The 16,494-nt window shown below is 40.2% G+C and overlaps 1 protein-coding gene across 1 annotated transcript in view; it reads left to right on the top strand.

The window, feature by feature from the left end:
- CTNNBL1 (catenin beta like 1) overlaps nucleotides 1-16,494 on the top strand; it is a 167,468-nt gene that overhangs the window by 93,594 nt on the left and 57,380 nt on the right. Inside the window, exon 11 of the mRNA XM_011219614.3 lies at nucleotides 12,758-12,939. Coding sequence (XP_011217916.1) covers nucleotides 12,758-12,939 — 182 coding nt within the window. The remainder of the gene's footprint in view (nucleotides 1-12,757; nucleotides 12,940-16,494) is intronic.

Genomic DNA, 16,494 nt, shown 5'->3' with positions numbered 1-16,494 from the left:
ACACAAGCAGGGGGAGGGACAGAAGGAGAGGCAGAGAATCTCAGGCAGACTCCCTGCTGAGCTCAGGGCCTGATGTGGAGCTCGATCTCACTACCCTGGCTCATGACCTGAGCCCAAATCAAGAGTTGACCGCTTAACCAACTGATCCACCCAGGAGCCCCGAGATCTTATTTTTTAATATGTTTGATGCTATAAATTTCCCTCTAATTGCTATCTTAAGCCTTGTCACACACATTTTGGTATGCTGTATTTTCAGTTCAAAATACTTTCTGATTTATCTTTTCATTTCATCCTTGACCCATGAGTTATTTAGAAGTGTGTTATTTAGTTTCCAAATATTTGGGGATTTCCCAAATGTTCTTTCTGTTTTTTATTTCCACTCCAATACCATTGTAGTTAAAGAACATACTTTATATGATTTGAATCCTTTTAAATTTATTAAGACTTGTTTTTGGCCCAGAATATAGTCTATGTTGCTAAATATTCCTGTGCATCTGAAAGGAATGTTCTGTAAAATATCAACTAGGTTAAGTTAATGGTGATGTTTAAGTCTTCTCTGTCCTTACAGATTTTCTGTCTACTTATTCTATCAGTTATAAAAGGGATGTTGAAATCTCTGACTATAATTGTGAATATGTCTGTTTCTCCTTTGAGTTCGGTCAGTTTTTGCTTTATGTATTTAGAAATTCTTTTAGGTGCTTAAAACGTTTAGGAGTATATGCTATCTTGCTTAATTGACTCTTTTATCATAATGAAATGACTCTCTTTATCCCTGATAATGTTCCTTGATTTGGAATCTACTTTGTTTGATATTAATATAGCCAGTACAACTTTCTCTTGATTAGTGTAAACGTGCTATATCTTTTACCATCTATCATGCAATAAATTTTGTCCCCTCCTCTATTCATATTTGAAGCCCTAATGCCAAGGTGGCTGTATTTGGAAATAGGGCCGTTAAGATGGTAATTAAGGTTAAATGGGGTCGTAAGGGTAGGTCCCTAATCCAATAAAATTGGTGGTCTTGTGAGAAGAGGAAGAGATGTCATCAGGAATATGGGTACACGGTGAAAGGCTGTGTGAGGACATGGTGAGAAGATAGCCATCTACAAGCCTATGTGTCTTTATATTTAAAATGTGGGGTTTTTTTGTGGGCAGTATACAGTGGAGTCTTCATAACAATTTCTGCCTTTTAATTGAGATCTTTATGCCATTTACATTTTTGCTTTGTCTGCCTTCTTTTATTTTTTTAAGATTTTGTTTTTTAAGTAATCTCTACATCCAACATGGAGCTCGAACTCACAATCCTGAGATCAAGAGTCACTTGCTGTACTAACTGAGCCAGCCAGGCGCCCCACATCTGCCTACCTTTGGATTAACGTCTTTTATTATCCTGTGTTATTTTCTTAGGTGGCTTCTTAGCTCTTTCTCTTTGCCTTTTTAGTGGTTGTTTTCAAATTTATAGTATACATCTTTAACTTACTACAGTCTGTCTTCAGGAAATAGTATACCATTTCATCTATAGTGTAAGAATTTTGCGACAATACTTCCATTTCTCCCTCCTGGTTTTTGTGCTATTGTTGTCATATATTTTACTTCTGTATATGTTATAAATACCAATACATATTGTTTGTCTTTTTGTTTAAATAATTATCTTTTATAAAGAGATTTTTTTAAGTTAGAAAAAAATCTTTTATTTTTACCAACCCATTTGCCATTGCCAGTGCTCTCTTCATTCTTTTGTGTAGATTCAGATTTTTATCTGGTATCAGTGTCTTTCTTCCCTAACGATTTCCTTCAACATCTGTTGTAGTGCTGGTCTGTTGGTGATGATGTTCGTCAACTTGGGTATGTCTGAAAAAATACTTGCCTTCACCTTTGAATGATATTTTCACCACGTGTAGCATTCTGTGTTAATAGGCTTTTTTTTTCTTTCGGTTCTCTTAATAGCATTGCTTCACTGTCTTCCAGATTGCTTGCTTAGCCATGAGAAGTCAGCTGTCATTCTTATGTTAGTTGTTCTGTTTGTAATGTGTCCCCTTTTGTCTGGATGTTTTTAGGATCTTCTTTCTTGCCGATTTTGAACAGTCTGGTTATGAGGTTCCTTGATGTAGTTTCCTTCATGTCTCTTGTGTTTGGACTTCATTGAGCTTCTTGGGTCTGTGGGCTTATAGTTTTCATCAAGTGTGGAAAATTTTCAGTCATTATATTTTCAATTTTTTTCCTTGTCCCCGTATATTTTCAATTTTTTTTTTCTTGTCCCCACCCTCCTGTCAGGAACTCCAGTTATATGTATATTGGCTATTTGAAGTTGTCCAACCATGGTTCACTGGTCATCTATTAGTTTTTTCCAGTCTTTTTTTTTTTCTTTCTGTGTTTTATTTTAGATAGTTTCTATTGTTATGTATTCAGGTTCACTCCTTTCTTCTGTACTTAATCTCATCCAGTGTATTGTTCATCAGGCATTGTATTTCTTCTTCTCTAGATACCTTCCCTGTTTCTAGTTAGCATACTGAAGCTTTTTTAAACCTTGAATATATCAAATATAGTTATAATAAAACTATTTTAATGTCTTCTGATTCTGTCATCTATGTTATTTTTATTATTTTTCTCTTCTTTATGGTTAATATTTTCCTGCCTCTTTAAATGCCTGTTAATTTTTTTCTGAAATTTAAACATTGTGAATTTTACCTTCTTGGATGCTGAATGTGTGCGTGTGTCTATATGTGTCTGTCTGTGTCTCCTTATAAATATTCTTGAGCTTTGTTCTAGCATATAGTTAAATTACTGGGAGTGGTTTCCTCCTTTGGAGGCCTACTTTTAAGCCCTGTTAGGTGGGACCAGACTAGCCGTTAGCCTCTGGCTAATTTTGCCTCAGGAGTGAAGCAATACCCTCCTGAGTTCTCCCCCTGATGTACTGTGAATTCACAAAGTTTTTCCACTCCAGCTGGTGGGAACACAAACTATTTCTGGCCCTCGGTGAGTTCTAGGCGTTGCTTCCCCCTTCTTCTTTCAGGTGGCTCCTTTCTACAGCCTTGGCTAGTTTCCTCACATGCACCTCCTAATTAGCACTCAGCTGAAGACTCAAAGAGACCCTGTGCACACCTCTGTGCAGCTCTTGGTCTGGCAGTCCGCCTCCCTGTGAGCTCCAGCCGCACTGGTCTTCCCTACTCTGCCCTGTGTCTCCACCCTGCTCTGAGGCCTGGAGACTCTCCAAGCAGCCAGCTGGGCTCATTGCAGGTTTCCCTCACTCAGGGACCATTGTCTTGTGATGTCAAGTGTCTGAAAACCATTGTTTTATTTGTTTTGTTATTTTGTTTGTTAGTTTATTTTGGGTGTGGGAGGGGAGATATAAATTTAGTCCCTGTTACTCCATCTTGGCCCACAGTGGAAGTCCAAGAGCATATTATCTATTTTTAAAAATATTTTCTAGTATACATTTTCTTACTATTAAGTGCTAGTTTACAGTAATACAAATAACTTTTATGTATTGATCTTATATTAAGCAACTTTGCTATGTCACGTGTCAGGCTGGTTTTGTTGCAGTAGCAACTCTGCAACCTCAAGGACTTTCAGTGACAGATGTTTATTTTGCACTCCTGATACATCCATCTCTGGCCATCTGAAGTTTTGCTCCACATCTTTAGTTTGGGATTCACACTAAAGGAACAGTGTTCAGTGGGTTGTGACTTTCTCAGAGCAGAGAGAAAAGGTTGAATAATGCAATAAATCTTTAAACTGCTCCTCCAAAGGCACATATATTACTTATGCTCACATTTTATTGGCCATAAAAAGTCACATGGCCAAATCTGATGTCCGTGGTACAGGGAGGGAAGTATAAACAGTGATACGTTTGAGCTAGCTCGTACAGGCTCGTGAGAGCTCCCTGTACACCTCTCTTTCCAACACCGTGTTTAGTGGTATCACATTATTAACTTGAAATCCGGGATAGTGGGAGTATTTACACCACGTAAACTGGAAAATAAAGCAAATCAGCACTTTTTCCCTGGAGAGCTAGTTGTTGAACTTTTAGTAGCAAATCCCTGGGTATATGCCCCTTTTAGGGAGTAACAGTTAATAGGTGGGAACAAAATTATTTTCTGTCACATTTCATTTCAATAATTTGTTTGTATGTGTATGTGTGTTTACATTTTACTAGCTATGACTTCTAATGCAGGGTTAAATAGGAAGGAGTTGTGATCAAGGGCAAACTTTTCTTATTCCTGGTGTTAAAGGGAGTGTATTTTATTGAATATAATGTTTGTTTTGAGTTTTTTGGAGATAGCATTTATCAGTTTAAGGAAAATTCTTATCTTATTGATGTCACAGATTTTACATAATTGATCAGTCAGTTTTATCAAATGCTTTTTCTGCATTTATTGAGATGGTTTTTTAAAGTTAATATAACGCAAATTGCATTAACAGATTTTCTAATGTTGAACTAACCTTGCATTCCTGGGAGAAGCCCATCTTTTTTATGTTTTCTAGGATTCTGTATTTTATTTAGGAATTTGATACCTATACCTGAGTGACTTTGGCCTGTAAGTTTACTTTCAGAAAGGTTTTGTTTGTTTATTTTAGCTTTATTAAATGAGCTGAATAATGTAGGGGTTAAGTAATACTGGAATTATTTCCATCTTAAATATTTGCTAGAACTTGATAGTGATTGCTTCTGGACTTCAAATTTTCTTTGAGAGAAGATTTTAACTACTGATTGAGTTTTCCGAATGGCTATAGACCCATTCAGGTTTTCTTTTTTCTTTTTGTTGAGTCAGTTGTGGAAATTTATATTTTCCTAGGAATTTGTCCATCTTATCCATTTTCCAAGTTTTTGGCATAAAATTATTCCTTATGCTCAGTTGTCTTAGTATCTGCTGTATTTGCAGTTCTCTCCCTTTCTTATCAAACCCGTTATTGGTTTTTTTGTGTGCCTTTTCTCTCATGATCACTCTTGCCAAAAGTTTGTCCATTTTATTGGTCTTTTTGAAGAACCAGATTTGAGTTTTGTTGATCCTCTTTATTAGGGATTGGCAACTAAGGCCTGTGGAATAAATCTGGCTGAGGCCTGTTTTTTTCTGTGACCAACAAACTAAGAATGGTTTTTGTATCTTAGAAGTGTCACATATATTTTAAAACACACACAAAGAAAAAGATGCTACAGAAAGCATATACAGCCCATGAAACCTGCAGTATTTTCTCTGTGGCCCTTTGCATACAGTTTGCCAACCTGTGAGTGGTTTCTGTGCACATCTGGGCCACCATAGTGCTGTACACCGGAATCTTAACCTCTGTTTTCTACATATTTGTTTTGTTCGCTGGCAGTTAGTCAAGCAGTGGTTGGTACCAGTAGTTTATGAGAAATGGATGGGAATAGATATGGAAAATTGAAAAACTATGTCTAGCAACATAGAAGATCACCATTCTGTTTTAGCGGTGGGGTATCTCTTAGCATCTCTCAGAGCACCAGTGTTCTTTGGCACAGTAGTTCGAGAGCAACTATGAATTTAGTTACATTGATCTCACTGTTTCATCCATAGAAATCCTGGATCCTGGAAAGTGATCTTCTCTTCTGGGAGCTAAAAGGAAGTCAGCTTTATCGTGTTCGTTGTAAAGCAAACAAAAATGATTTCATACTGTATCATCCAAGTTTCTTGCCAGGATTAATTTGTGGTTCACCGTATCTTTTAAAGACTGCCTGTCACCTTTTTTTTTTTTTTTCTATTCGCCAGTGCCTTTTGCTTATGGAGGGAGTGGACTTTACCTCTTTTTACTTGTTCTTAAAGTCACTTTCCTCCAGGGTTCCTTCCCTTTTTTCTGTACCCTTTCAGGGTGGTCGTATTTACACCATTGATTCAGACACTGCATGTAGATTGAATAATTCTTCCAAATTTGCCCCTATTTTTAATCTCATTCCTAGACTTTAGACCCATGAGCTTAAGCTGGACATCAATGCTATGTCTCATAGGCACCTCAGGTTCAATCTGAATTCAGTCCTTTTTACTTCTAGTCTACTACTACTTTGCTTTTTTTTTTTTTCTTTTACCCATCTCTCTGCCTCTAATATATTTTCCCTCTGTCTTCTGACGCCCCCCACCAAGTACTGCTCGATCCACTGTGGCAGGTGTAATCTTTCTAATACACAGACTCAGGAGGCTTCATGTCTTGCTGCTGCCCCTCTTGCTCTTTGTATTCTAGTAGTACCGTGCACCACTTCCCTGAATGTTCCCTGCCTACTTGTGTCTTTGCTTGTGCTGTTGTTTCTGTCTGCTTAAAACACCCTCTCCCTTTTCACCTGTCTGGGAAAGACACCCGGTGAAGCTTGGTTTGGGCATCATCTCTTTTGTGAGGCCTCTCTGACTGAAATACAGTCAGCCCTCCTTCCTGCGTTCATGTTCCACTTTGTAGAACAAAACCTTCACTGTGGTGCTTGGCTTTTCTCAGTATACCCATTGCCTGCATATCTGTCTCGCCTGTGAACTGAGTTCCTGACACACATGAGCCGTGCCTGCCTCTATGTCATCAACTTATATCTGGCACCTGTTAGGAACCTCATATATTTGATGAAAGAACAAATGAACAAAAAAAAAATTAGAATACGTGTTTACAGCGAGAGTGGTTTTGTATGATAAAGAAGAACAAGCTAATTAAGACAACAATGGAAACTTCCCTCTCCCCATCCCTTCCTCCTCATCATAAGGTTCATTTTGGCAGAATAAGGAGCAGTAGCCGATTCTATGTCATTTCCCACAACCACCCACTTTTATAGAGGCTAGCATTCACTTTGGTCCTGGCGTGATCGACAACCTGATGAACCCAGACAAGACTAAGATAAACTACTTGTCCTCCAGTAGAATAAATATTTCAAATAAAGTCAACCCAAGAAAGTCAGGCCAAACAGCTATTGATTGCTAAAAGCCTGATCTTAAGCCCAATGAATATTTCAAAGTTCACCTCCATGCAGCCTGCCTAAATGGTGATCAATATGCAATTACTGCCCCCTTTAAACGTGTCTTACACTGCCTACGTGAAGAAGGGTTTTACTTTTTAAATCTTTTGTTTGTTGAATTTGCTTAGGCAGGAAAAACGAGGGAGACTTGGCTAAATCAGAGTCTTTTACTTTTAGTATTTCCAACAATTCTGTTTTATTTGTGAAATGGTTTGAATGTATGCTGCACGGTAATGGCAGGTGCCCGGGGACATGACCATCCTTCATTTCAGGAAGCCTTTTCCTAGTGACTAAACAATGAGAATATTATAGCTCAGTTTCCTAATTTCTGCTCACATCGTTATGTGCCCTAGTCATAACCTTTGCAAATTCAGGTTCGTGAAGTAGGATACTCAAGTCCAGCTGCAGTGAAAACAAATATATTATTTGCCTAGTTTCCTGTTAGAATTCCAGCTTGGTCCAAAAAATCCTTTTCTGCTGAATTTGGAATCTTGTTTACCCTGCTCCTGATATTTAAGATTTCATGTCTCGCAAATATGCCTTTTTTTTTTTTATATATACCAGTATGGTGTGCAAAGCTCTTTGTCATTTTTCACTTATACCATTGTCATGGTCTCCTAACTCTCCTCCCTGCCCCCCACTCTGTCTTCCCTCTAGTGCCTTCATCACAGGGCTGCCAGAATAAGCTTTCTAGAATGTATCCATCCAGTGCCCTTTTCTTCAGCATTTCATGTCTTCTCAACATCTGTGAACCCAGGGGCCCCGGCAACACGTCTAGGGCCTCTTGTGACCTCTGCCCGCCTCTCCTTAGTCATCTGCCAACCCCAGTCATTCACAGCTACCTCTGCTTCCCCTAGGTGGCATGCTCTTACAGCCTCCCGTACCTTTGCACGTGCTGCGTACCCACACTGTCACCAGTCGCACCACTCTCTCCTGTCTGCCTGGCAAATGCTCATTCTTCAGATTGCATTCAGATGTTACTGTCCACGTGACACCTTCACTGACTTCTCCCAGATAAAATTAATTATCTCCACCGCTCACCATCTTGGACTTAATTTCCATTGCTTTGGGCTTTCGAAATTATTTTTATTTAACTGTCCTTAAATTGCTTAAAGACAGGGAGCTTAGAATTGCCAGCAGGTAGTGTAGCACCTGCTGGATGAAGGCACATGCTCAGTAGTAACCTTTTTTTTCCTTTTAAACTCAGTAGCTGTGTTGAATGTCATTTGTGAATATCTATGGGTTGTTTTGATTAATTCTCTGGTAAGGGGAGTAAAGGTAAGAATGTTTACAATACATCCTTGGTCTTTTGAGGTTGGCATCAAATAAGATGTCCAACTATCTCAGTTTGCCTAGGGCTGAGAGGTTTCCCAGGATATGATACTCTCTATGCTAAAAGTGGGACAGTCTCAGGTAAACCAGGGTGGGCTAGCACCAAGGGGCGCTGTCAACAAGCTCTTTACATACCCCCTCTTTTTTTCACTCACTGGGACTCAATTTTGGTTGGCTAGTCTGACCTAAGATAAGCATGCCTTGTCATCTTTAGCACTTTAATAATACAATGTCTTAATATTGTTTCCTTTGCAAAAGACTATCCAAAGGGATGTTATTTCTGATTCCTTTTCTTTGGCTTTCAGATGAGAAATTGGGTGGAGGGCTTTGGGTTACGTTATTACCACCTGTTTGGTCAGGCTTGCCTCCCCTTGGCCTGATAATCACCTTACTCCATCTGCCCGTTCTCCCCTTTTATATCTTTAGTATCCTTATCACCATTGGCTTCTTGATGCTCTGAAACTATGATCGAATTGTCCATATTCTTAAAATAATAATTTTTAAAAATCTTAGCCTGGTTTTCCTCTCAAGCTGATGGACTTTCTTCTCCAGGCTTTACTAGGAGTAGCTCATTCTCACCCCTTACTCTCTCACCTGCTTTCAGATATTTACATATATGTCTGTCTTTTCTTGTACTCCCCCAAATACACATAATCTCTCTCTCCCTCTAAAGTAACTAACATAATGGTCTCAGAACAAGTTTGTTGAATTACATCTTCTCAACTCCTAGAACCTCCTAGACCTCCTTGGAGGTCTTATGGTGTCATACAAGACAAGGTGGCATGGCCTTTAGTATAGCCCATGTTTTCTCCTCAGATCTAAGCTAGGAATACCATTCCTTTCCGCTTCAAAAATGCCTGCCTTTTGTCTGTTCTTTGACCATGCCAGCCCATTTCCACCTTAGGGCCTTTGCACGTGCTATTCCTTCTGCCTTTAATATTTTGCCCTTAAAATGTACAAGACTGATTCATATCAACACTCAGATCTCAGTACAAATGTTACCCCTAAAGAGGCCTTCCTTAATAACCTAACCTGAAATATCCTCTTCATTCATTCTTTTACACTGCATTATTTCCATAACACTTAACACTATCCAGTATCTTGACTTTACATTTGTCTCCTGCAGTTAGAATGTAAGCTCCATGAGGACTGGGACTTGATCTGTCCTATTCACATGAGACGTATCCAGTAAATATTTGTAGATGTGAATGATACATAGGGGAAAAAGTTATTTGCCGACTTCTACTTTTGCCTGATTATTTCATATTAATTTAGTCTCCCTAAATAGATTTACCTGTTTTTGAAAGCAGAAGCCATGTCTTAATTTTTGTTTTTCTCTTGTGTCTACTATAGTACTGAGTAAGTCCTCAGTGAATACTGAATTTTGGCTTGGTTGGTTGATTTACCAGGTATACTAAGATATGAAATGATTGACTTGTTCCTCTCTATCTCATAGAATGTTAAAGACTGTAAGGTTATAGAAAATTGTAGTCCTTAGAGAACTGTTTGCAAGAACAGTAGTCAGTGGCAGGGGAAAAATCACCTTTATTTTTTCTTGAAAACAATTTAACTCCCTAAGTCTAAAGAGTAATGCATGTTCATTATTTTACTGGAGGTTCTAGCCAGGGCAGTTAGGCAAGAAAGTGAAATAAAAGGCATGCAGATTGGAAAGGAATAAGTAAAACTATTTCTATTTGCAAATGACGTTATCTTAAGTCTGTAGATAGTCGTAAAGAATCCACCAAAAAATTATAGTACTAATAAGTGAGTTCAGCAAGATTGCAGGATAATATAAAGATTAATGTACAAAAGTCATTTGTATTTCTGTACACTTGAAATGAACAGTCCAAAAATAAAACTATGAAGACAGTTCCATTTACAATAGCATCAAGAATACAATATCTAGGAATAAATTTAACAAAAGAATTACAAAATTTATACTCTGAAAACTACAAAACATTGTTGAAGGAAATTAAAGGAGTGCTGATAAATGGAAAAATATTTCATATTCATGGATCAGAAGGCTTAATATTGTGAAGATGGCTGTACTCCCCAAAATGATCTACAGATCCAGCACAGTCCCTATCGAAAAGCCAGCTGACTTCATTGTAGAAATTGACAAGCTGATCCTAAATTCACATGGAATTGCAGGGGACCTAGAATAACCAGATAGTCTTGAAAAAAGAACAATGTAGGATTCCCAGTTTTTATTTTTTATTTATTTTTTTAATTCTTTTTTTTTTAAGATTTTATTTATTTATTTGACAGAGAGACAGCCAGGGAGAGAGGGAACACAAGCAGGGGGGGAATGGGAGAGGAAGAAGCAGGCTCCCAGCAGAGCAGAGAGCCCGATGCGGGGCTCGATCCCAGGACCCTGGGATCACGTCCTGAGCTGAAGGCAGATGCTTAACGACTGAGCCACCCAGGCATCCTGCCCCAGTTTTTAAACTTACTACAAATCAGTGGTTGGTAATCAAGACAGTGTGGTACTGACATAACTTAATAGAATATACTTGAGAATCCAAAGATAAAACTGTGTATCTGTGGTCAGCTGATTTGCAACAAGAATACCAAGACCATGGAATGGGGAAAGAATAGTCTTCTATAAATGGTACTGGGACCATTGGATATCCCCATGCTTGAATGAATGAAGTTGTACCATTATCTCACACTATATACAAAGATTAACTCAAAATGAATCAAAGAACTAAATATTGGAACTTAAACTTTTAAACTCTTAAAGGAAATGTAGACAAACTCTTTTTTTTTTTTTTAAAGATTTTATTTATTTATTCGACAGAGATAGAGACAGCCAGCGAGAGGGAACACAAGCAGGGGGAGTGGGAGAGGAAGAAGCAGGCTCATAGCAGAAGAGCCTGATGTGGGGCTCGATCCCACAAGGCCGGGATCACTCCCTGAGCCGAAGGCAGACGCTTAACCACTGTGCCACCCAGGCGCCCCAATGTAGACAAACTCTTAAAAGCAAACATCTTTATGTCATTGGATTTGGCGATGGTTTCTTAGCTCTGACACCAAAAACACAGGTAACAAAAGACAAAACAGATGAGTTGGACTTCATCAAAATTAAAAACTGGTGTGCTTCTAAAGATACCATCAGGAAAGTGAGAAGGTGACCCCTAGAATAGAAGAAAATATTTATAAACCATATACCAAGGACTTGTATCCAGAATAAAGAGCTCTTACAACTAAGTAATAAAAAGAATTAACTAATTAAAAAATGGGAAAAGGATCTGAATAGACATTTCTCTGAAGAAGATATGCAAATTTGTAATAAGCACATGAAAAGATGCTTGACAGCATTAGTTATCTGGGAGATGCAAATTAAAACCACAATGAGATACCATTTCACACCTACTAGGATGGCTAGAACCAGCAATTCAGCTGACAACTATTGGTAAAGATGTGGAGAAGTCAGAATGCTTACACATTGCTGGTGGGCATGTCAAATGGTGCAGCCAATTCCGAAAAAAGTCTGATGGTTCCTCAGAAGGTTAAATATAGAATTACCATATGCCCCAGCAATTCCACTTCTAGGTATACATACATCCAAGAGAAATGAAAGCACATGTCCACTCAAAAACTTGTACATGGATGTTTTTAGCAGCATTATTCATAATAGCCAAAAGGTAGAAACACCCCCACTGCTCATCAGTGGGTGAACAAATAGACAAATTGTGGCATATCCCTACAATGAACTATTAATTCAGCTGCAGAGAAGAAGGAAGTACTGACACATGCTTCAGCATGGATGAATCTTGAAAACATGCTGAGGGAAGGAAGCCAGTCACAAGACCACATATTGTATGATACCCTTTACTTAACATGTCCGGAATAGGCAAAGCCATAGAAACAGAAAGTAGATCAGTGGTTGCTGGGATGGGATGGGGAGGGGGGGAAGGGGGGTAACAGCCAAATAACAGGGGATTTCTTGTCAGGATAATAAAAATGTTCTATAATTGACTATGGTGATAGTTGCACATATCTATGAATATACTAAAATTCATTGAATTGTACATTTTTAAGTGGGTGAATTGTATGGTATATGAATTATATTTTGATTAAAGCTGTTAAAAGAAAGAAAAAGGAATAATAAGGCAATTCATAGTCCCACCACTCTGAAATAAGCTCTATTAGCATTTTGATCTATTTCTTCCCAGTCTTTTTTTAACGTGTACTTTTCACATAATTGAGGAAATGCTTCATATAGAATTTTGAATATTATCTTTTGTGCTCATCATTCTGACCATAGGAACTCGTTCATTTTATTATAGACTTTGATAATTATTAACAAGTATGTAATATTCTGTGTAGATCTACCATTATGTAATAATTTTCTCATGGTGGACGTTAAAGTTGTTTTGTTTTTTCTTTCTTTTCCCCCATTATAATGAGTATCCCCCCGCTTTTTTTGGAGACTAGAACATCCCCATGAAGTGCTTATATGAAACCTCTTGTTCCCAGAGAAAAGAAGATCTCCCGGAGCAGTGCCCTGAAAGTGCTGGACCATGCCATGATTGGACCCGAGGGCACAGACAATTGCCATAAGTTTGTTGATATTCTTGGCTTACGAACCATCTTTCCCCTCTTTATGAAATCTCCCAGGAAGATCAAGAAAGTGGGAACCACTGAGAAGGAACATGAAGGTAAGGTTCGCTGGAGAAGTCAGCCTCCTTGAGGTGCATTAGGAAGAATCAGGGGGAACGAGGGCTACTTTGAATAGCTAGGTGTGTGGTTGAAGAGCTGACGCTGAGACTGAAGAGCGCCACCTTTTCTTTTCTTCCCTTTTTCTATGCATGGAAATGCAGCCTGGAGACCCCAGGTCATTGATGGTCTTTGTTGTATTGGTTCTCTGCCTCCTTAAATCCTAGTGGTTCCATTTCCTTCTGGCCTATTAATAAGTCTGTGCGTGAGGGCTTTGTTTTCTTCACCGTAATTTGTAGTGAGGTGTCTCTCTGATGGAAGACCCTTTTGAAAAGAGTAATGAGGTGGCAACACATGTCACCTCCGGAGTGGTGCTTTCGTGTATTTCTGTATTAAAGTATGATTCAGCCAACATCAGGAATTGCCGAAATAAACTATTTACAGCCCAGGTTCCCCTTTTTATGTTTCTCCTCCCTGATGGTGCACACTCCCAGCAAAATGCTGCCATGAATTGCGATGCTGTAACCAGAGTAGTTACTGCTTGGCCAATCTCCTCCTGCTATTGTCTGGTGGCCTGCTACATCCCTCCCCCCGTAAGTAGCTGCAGTGCAATCTGGAAGGCCAGGAATTTATGAGCATTGACAGTTCTGCTGGAGACTAACAGACACTTGCACTGGGGAATTTACATGGTTGGATGGTTATTTTAAAGTGTGGGGAGGGACAGAGAGGGGGCTGAGAAGCTGGTGTGTGTGAGAGAGGAGAAAAACCTGAGCTGATTGGCTCATTTGGTTGTCTTGTCTGAAGTTAATGTTTGTTCCATGGTTTGGGTGATTTTTTTGTCAGTGATTGGTAGAATTGGTGTGGATATCTACAGGATCTTTTGCGTTCCTCACCCTCCTAGGTAAAAGTTTGAGAGTTCCTGTCTATCCCTTCTCAAATGGATTTGGCTTAGCCTATTCCAGCTCAGAGTGGCTAAAGGGAAGGTGAAGTGACTGTCTTCGGTGGTCACTTCCAGCGGTGTCTTCTCTGATCACATCAGCTCTCCAGAGACAACCAAAAGTCTGGTAGGGGTGGAACTGGCAGGGCAAAGAACTGGAGTTGTGATCTGAGAACAAGGAGAGAGTTCGGTTCACCCCCGATTAGTTATCGGCCACACACCAGTGGTGAACAGGTTAACCCCACTGCCAGTCTGTGTTCTTTCCTCAATGGGAATTCAGCAAAATGAGGCCCTGGGAAAGGGAATGGGTTGTTTTGGAGATGTAAGAGACAAAGTTTTGCACACAGTCACCAGTCATTGAACACCTGCCACATTTCTGGCACTACTGGGTTATGGGCTCTCTTATTTAGGCTGCACAACCTACGAAGTAGATCTGTTTTTTAGGCAAGGAAATCAGCTGAGAAAGGAACCAACCTCTGGTTCTACAGCTCAGGGGCTGTGTGACAACAAACCTTTTACTTAACTTCCCTGGACTGCATTTTCCTTTCGGGTCTGTAAGATGAGGAAACTAGACTAGTGAACTAGAAGCTCTGATATCTATACCTTAAGATTCTGAGGCACAGGCCGTAGTTGTCAAGGCTTTGTCCTGTCCTCCAGGAAACTCCTCAGGAACTGCACCGTGGCTGACCCGCTGGGTTCTGTTGAGAGACCTGATGCTGCATCTTGAGCGTGCTTGAAGAAAGGTATGGTAGGAAAACAGCCCTTAGCAGGCTCTTGCTCTGTGTGTATGGTACTGAGTAGAGGAAAAGTGACAGATTCAGTGAGAGCTGTTTCCATCTGAAAAATGTGCCCAGCGGCGTGCTGGTAACAGTACATTTGCTTTAGAGTACCCGCATTAGAAATTTGATAACATTATATTAGTGAGGGCAATGGCTTGGTAAGACAGCTCCTGGAAGGCGTGTTTGGCCTGTAATGGCTGGTGAGGGTGAGCTCTGCATTCGGAATACACCAGCACCCAGACGGAAGAAGCGAACCCCAAGGAGAAAATGCAGCCCTGGCCCTCCTCCTGCCCCTGCTGGCTGCCGCTGCTCCTGGCACACTGGCACTTGGGCCTTGATGGGAGCATGAGAATGGAGGCAGAGCAGGGCAGGGCAGGGGCACGTTGTCAAGGTTTCTTTGTCCTGTTCTGTGGGTTATTCTGCCTGTGCTGGCCCGTCTGACATACGAGGACCAGGTTTGTGTGGTAAGCTAGAGCACAGCAGCCTCAGACCAACAGGAGTATCTGCAGATGTGCCCAGCTCATTGTTGCCCCCAGGCTTCTACCGTGCTCTCCCCTCCATCTGCCACAATTTTCGCTGACCTATCTGTCTGGATACCTTTCAGTCATCCTTCAGGTCCTTAGTTTTTTGTTTTTTTGTGTCTTTTTAAGACTTATTTATTCATTTTAGAGAGAGAGAGAGCATGAGAGGGAGAGAGAATCCCAAGCAGACTTTGGGCTGATCACAGAGCCCAACACAGGACTCGATCTCATGACCATGTAATCACAACCTGAGCTGAAACCAAGAGTCAGATGCGCAACTGATTGTGCCACCCAGGCACCCCTTTAGGTCCTTAGTTTTGTTGTCACTTTCTCAGGGAAGCATAGGATGAGTCTCTAGACTAGAACAGAGCCTCCTATTACATGGAGTCTTGGTCCTAGGACTTTGCCGTCATAGCCCTAGATTATGGAACCAATGGCCTTGTCACCTCTGGGTCCCAGGCCTTAGCCTGATGCTCCGCGTGTGGTGGATCCACGGTAAACATCAATTGACTGCATGAATGAACAACCACTTCTCTAAAGGACTGATGGTTAAGTGCAAGCATGGATTTGGGACCCTCCCTAGAGCCCTGCATGATTGAAGTCAATGCAGTTGACTTTAGTAGATTGTGTGAAAGCAAAAACAAATGGGTTGCTAGCCATAAGTTTTACTTTGTTTCATTGGCTTTGAAATTATGGCAGAAGCTCCCCTTTAGAGCCATGCCCTTAAGAACCACATCTGAAATTGAATAAAGGAGCGAGGTGGCCAGAAGGAAGAGTTCTCATCCCCTAACACTTGCTGTCGATTGTAGACCCCAAGAGGTGGAGACATATCTTGCACTCCCTACAGGAAGAAACTTATACTTTCCTACCCCAGCAAGAGGAAGAAAGATTTTCCCCTTGCCCGGCAACACTGCCTAGCCCATGAAAAGCCACTACACTTCGAACTCCTGGTTTATTCGGGTGTACTTTTGTTTATAACATCCCCTCAGAACCTCCCCCCCTTCCTCTATAAAAGAGCAGTCTTCTTTGTTCTCTGAACTTGCGTATAGTTTTGTCATAGCTTGAATGACCTGAATTGTAATTCTCTCCTAATCCTGAGTAAACCCATTTTTGCTGGTAAAATGACTAATAGTTTTATTTTGAAGATTAACATACATAATGGTTAGAACTTCCCTATATAAGTGAGGCCACTGTATGGCAAGCTTCTTTTGGTAATCCAGCAACTCCTAATTAAGCACTATAGGCTGGAAATTAGCTTGCCAGTCCAGAACCTCTAGAGGGCTGCCCTGCGCTCCTCCCTTTCTTGTCAAACCTCAGGGA

This window comes from Ailuropoda melanoleuca, chromosome 13 (genome assembly GCF_002007445.2).
Source record: "Ailuropoda melanoleuca isolate Jingjing chromosome 13, ASM200744v2, whole genome shotgun sequence".
NCBI classification, from domain to species: Eukaryota; Metazoa; Chordata; class Mammalia; order Carnivora; family Ursidae; genus Ailuropoda; species Ailuropoda melanoleuca.
This window is presented reverse-complemented; position numbering and strand designations above follow the sequence as displayed.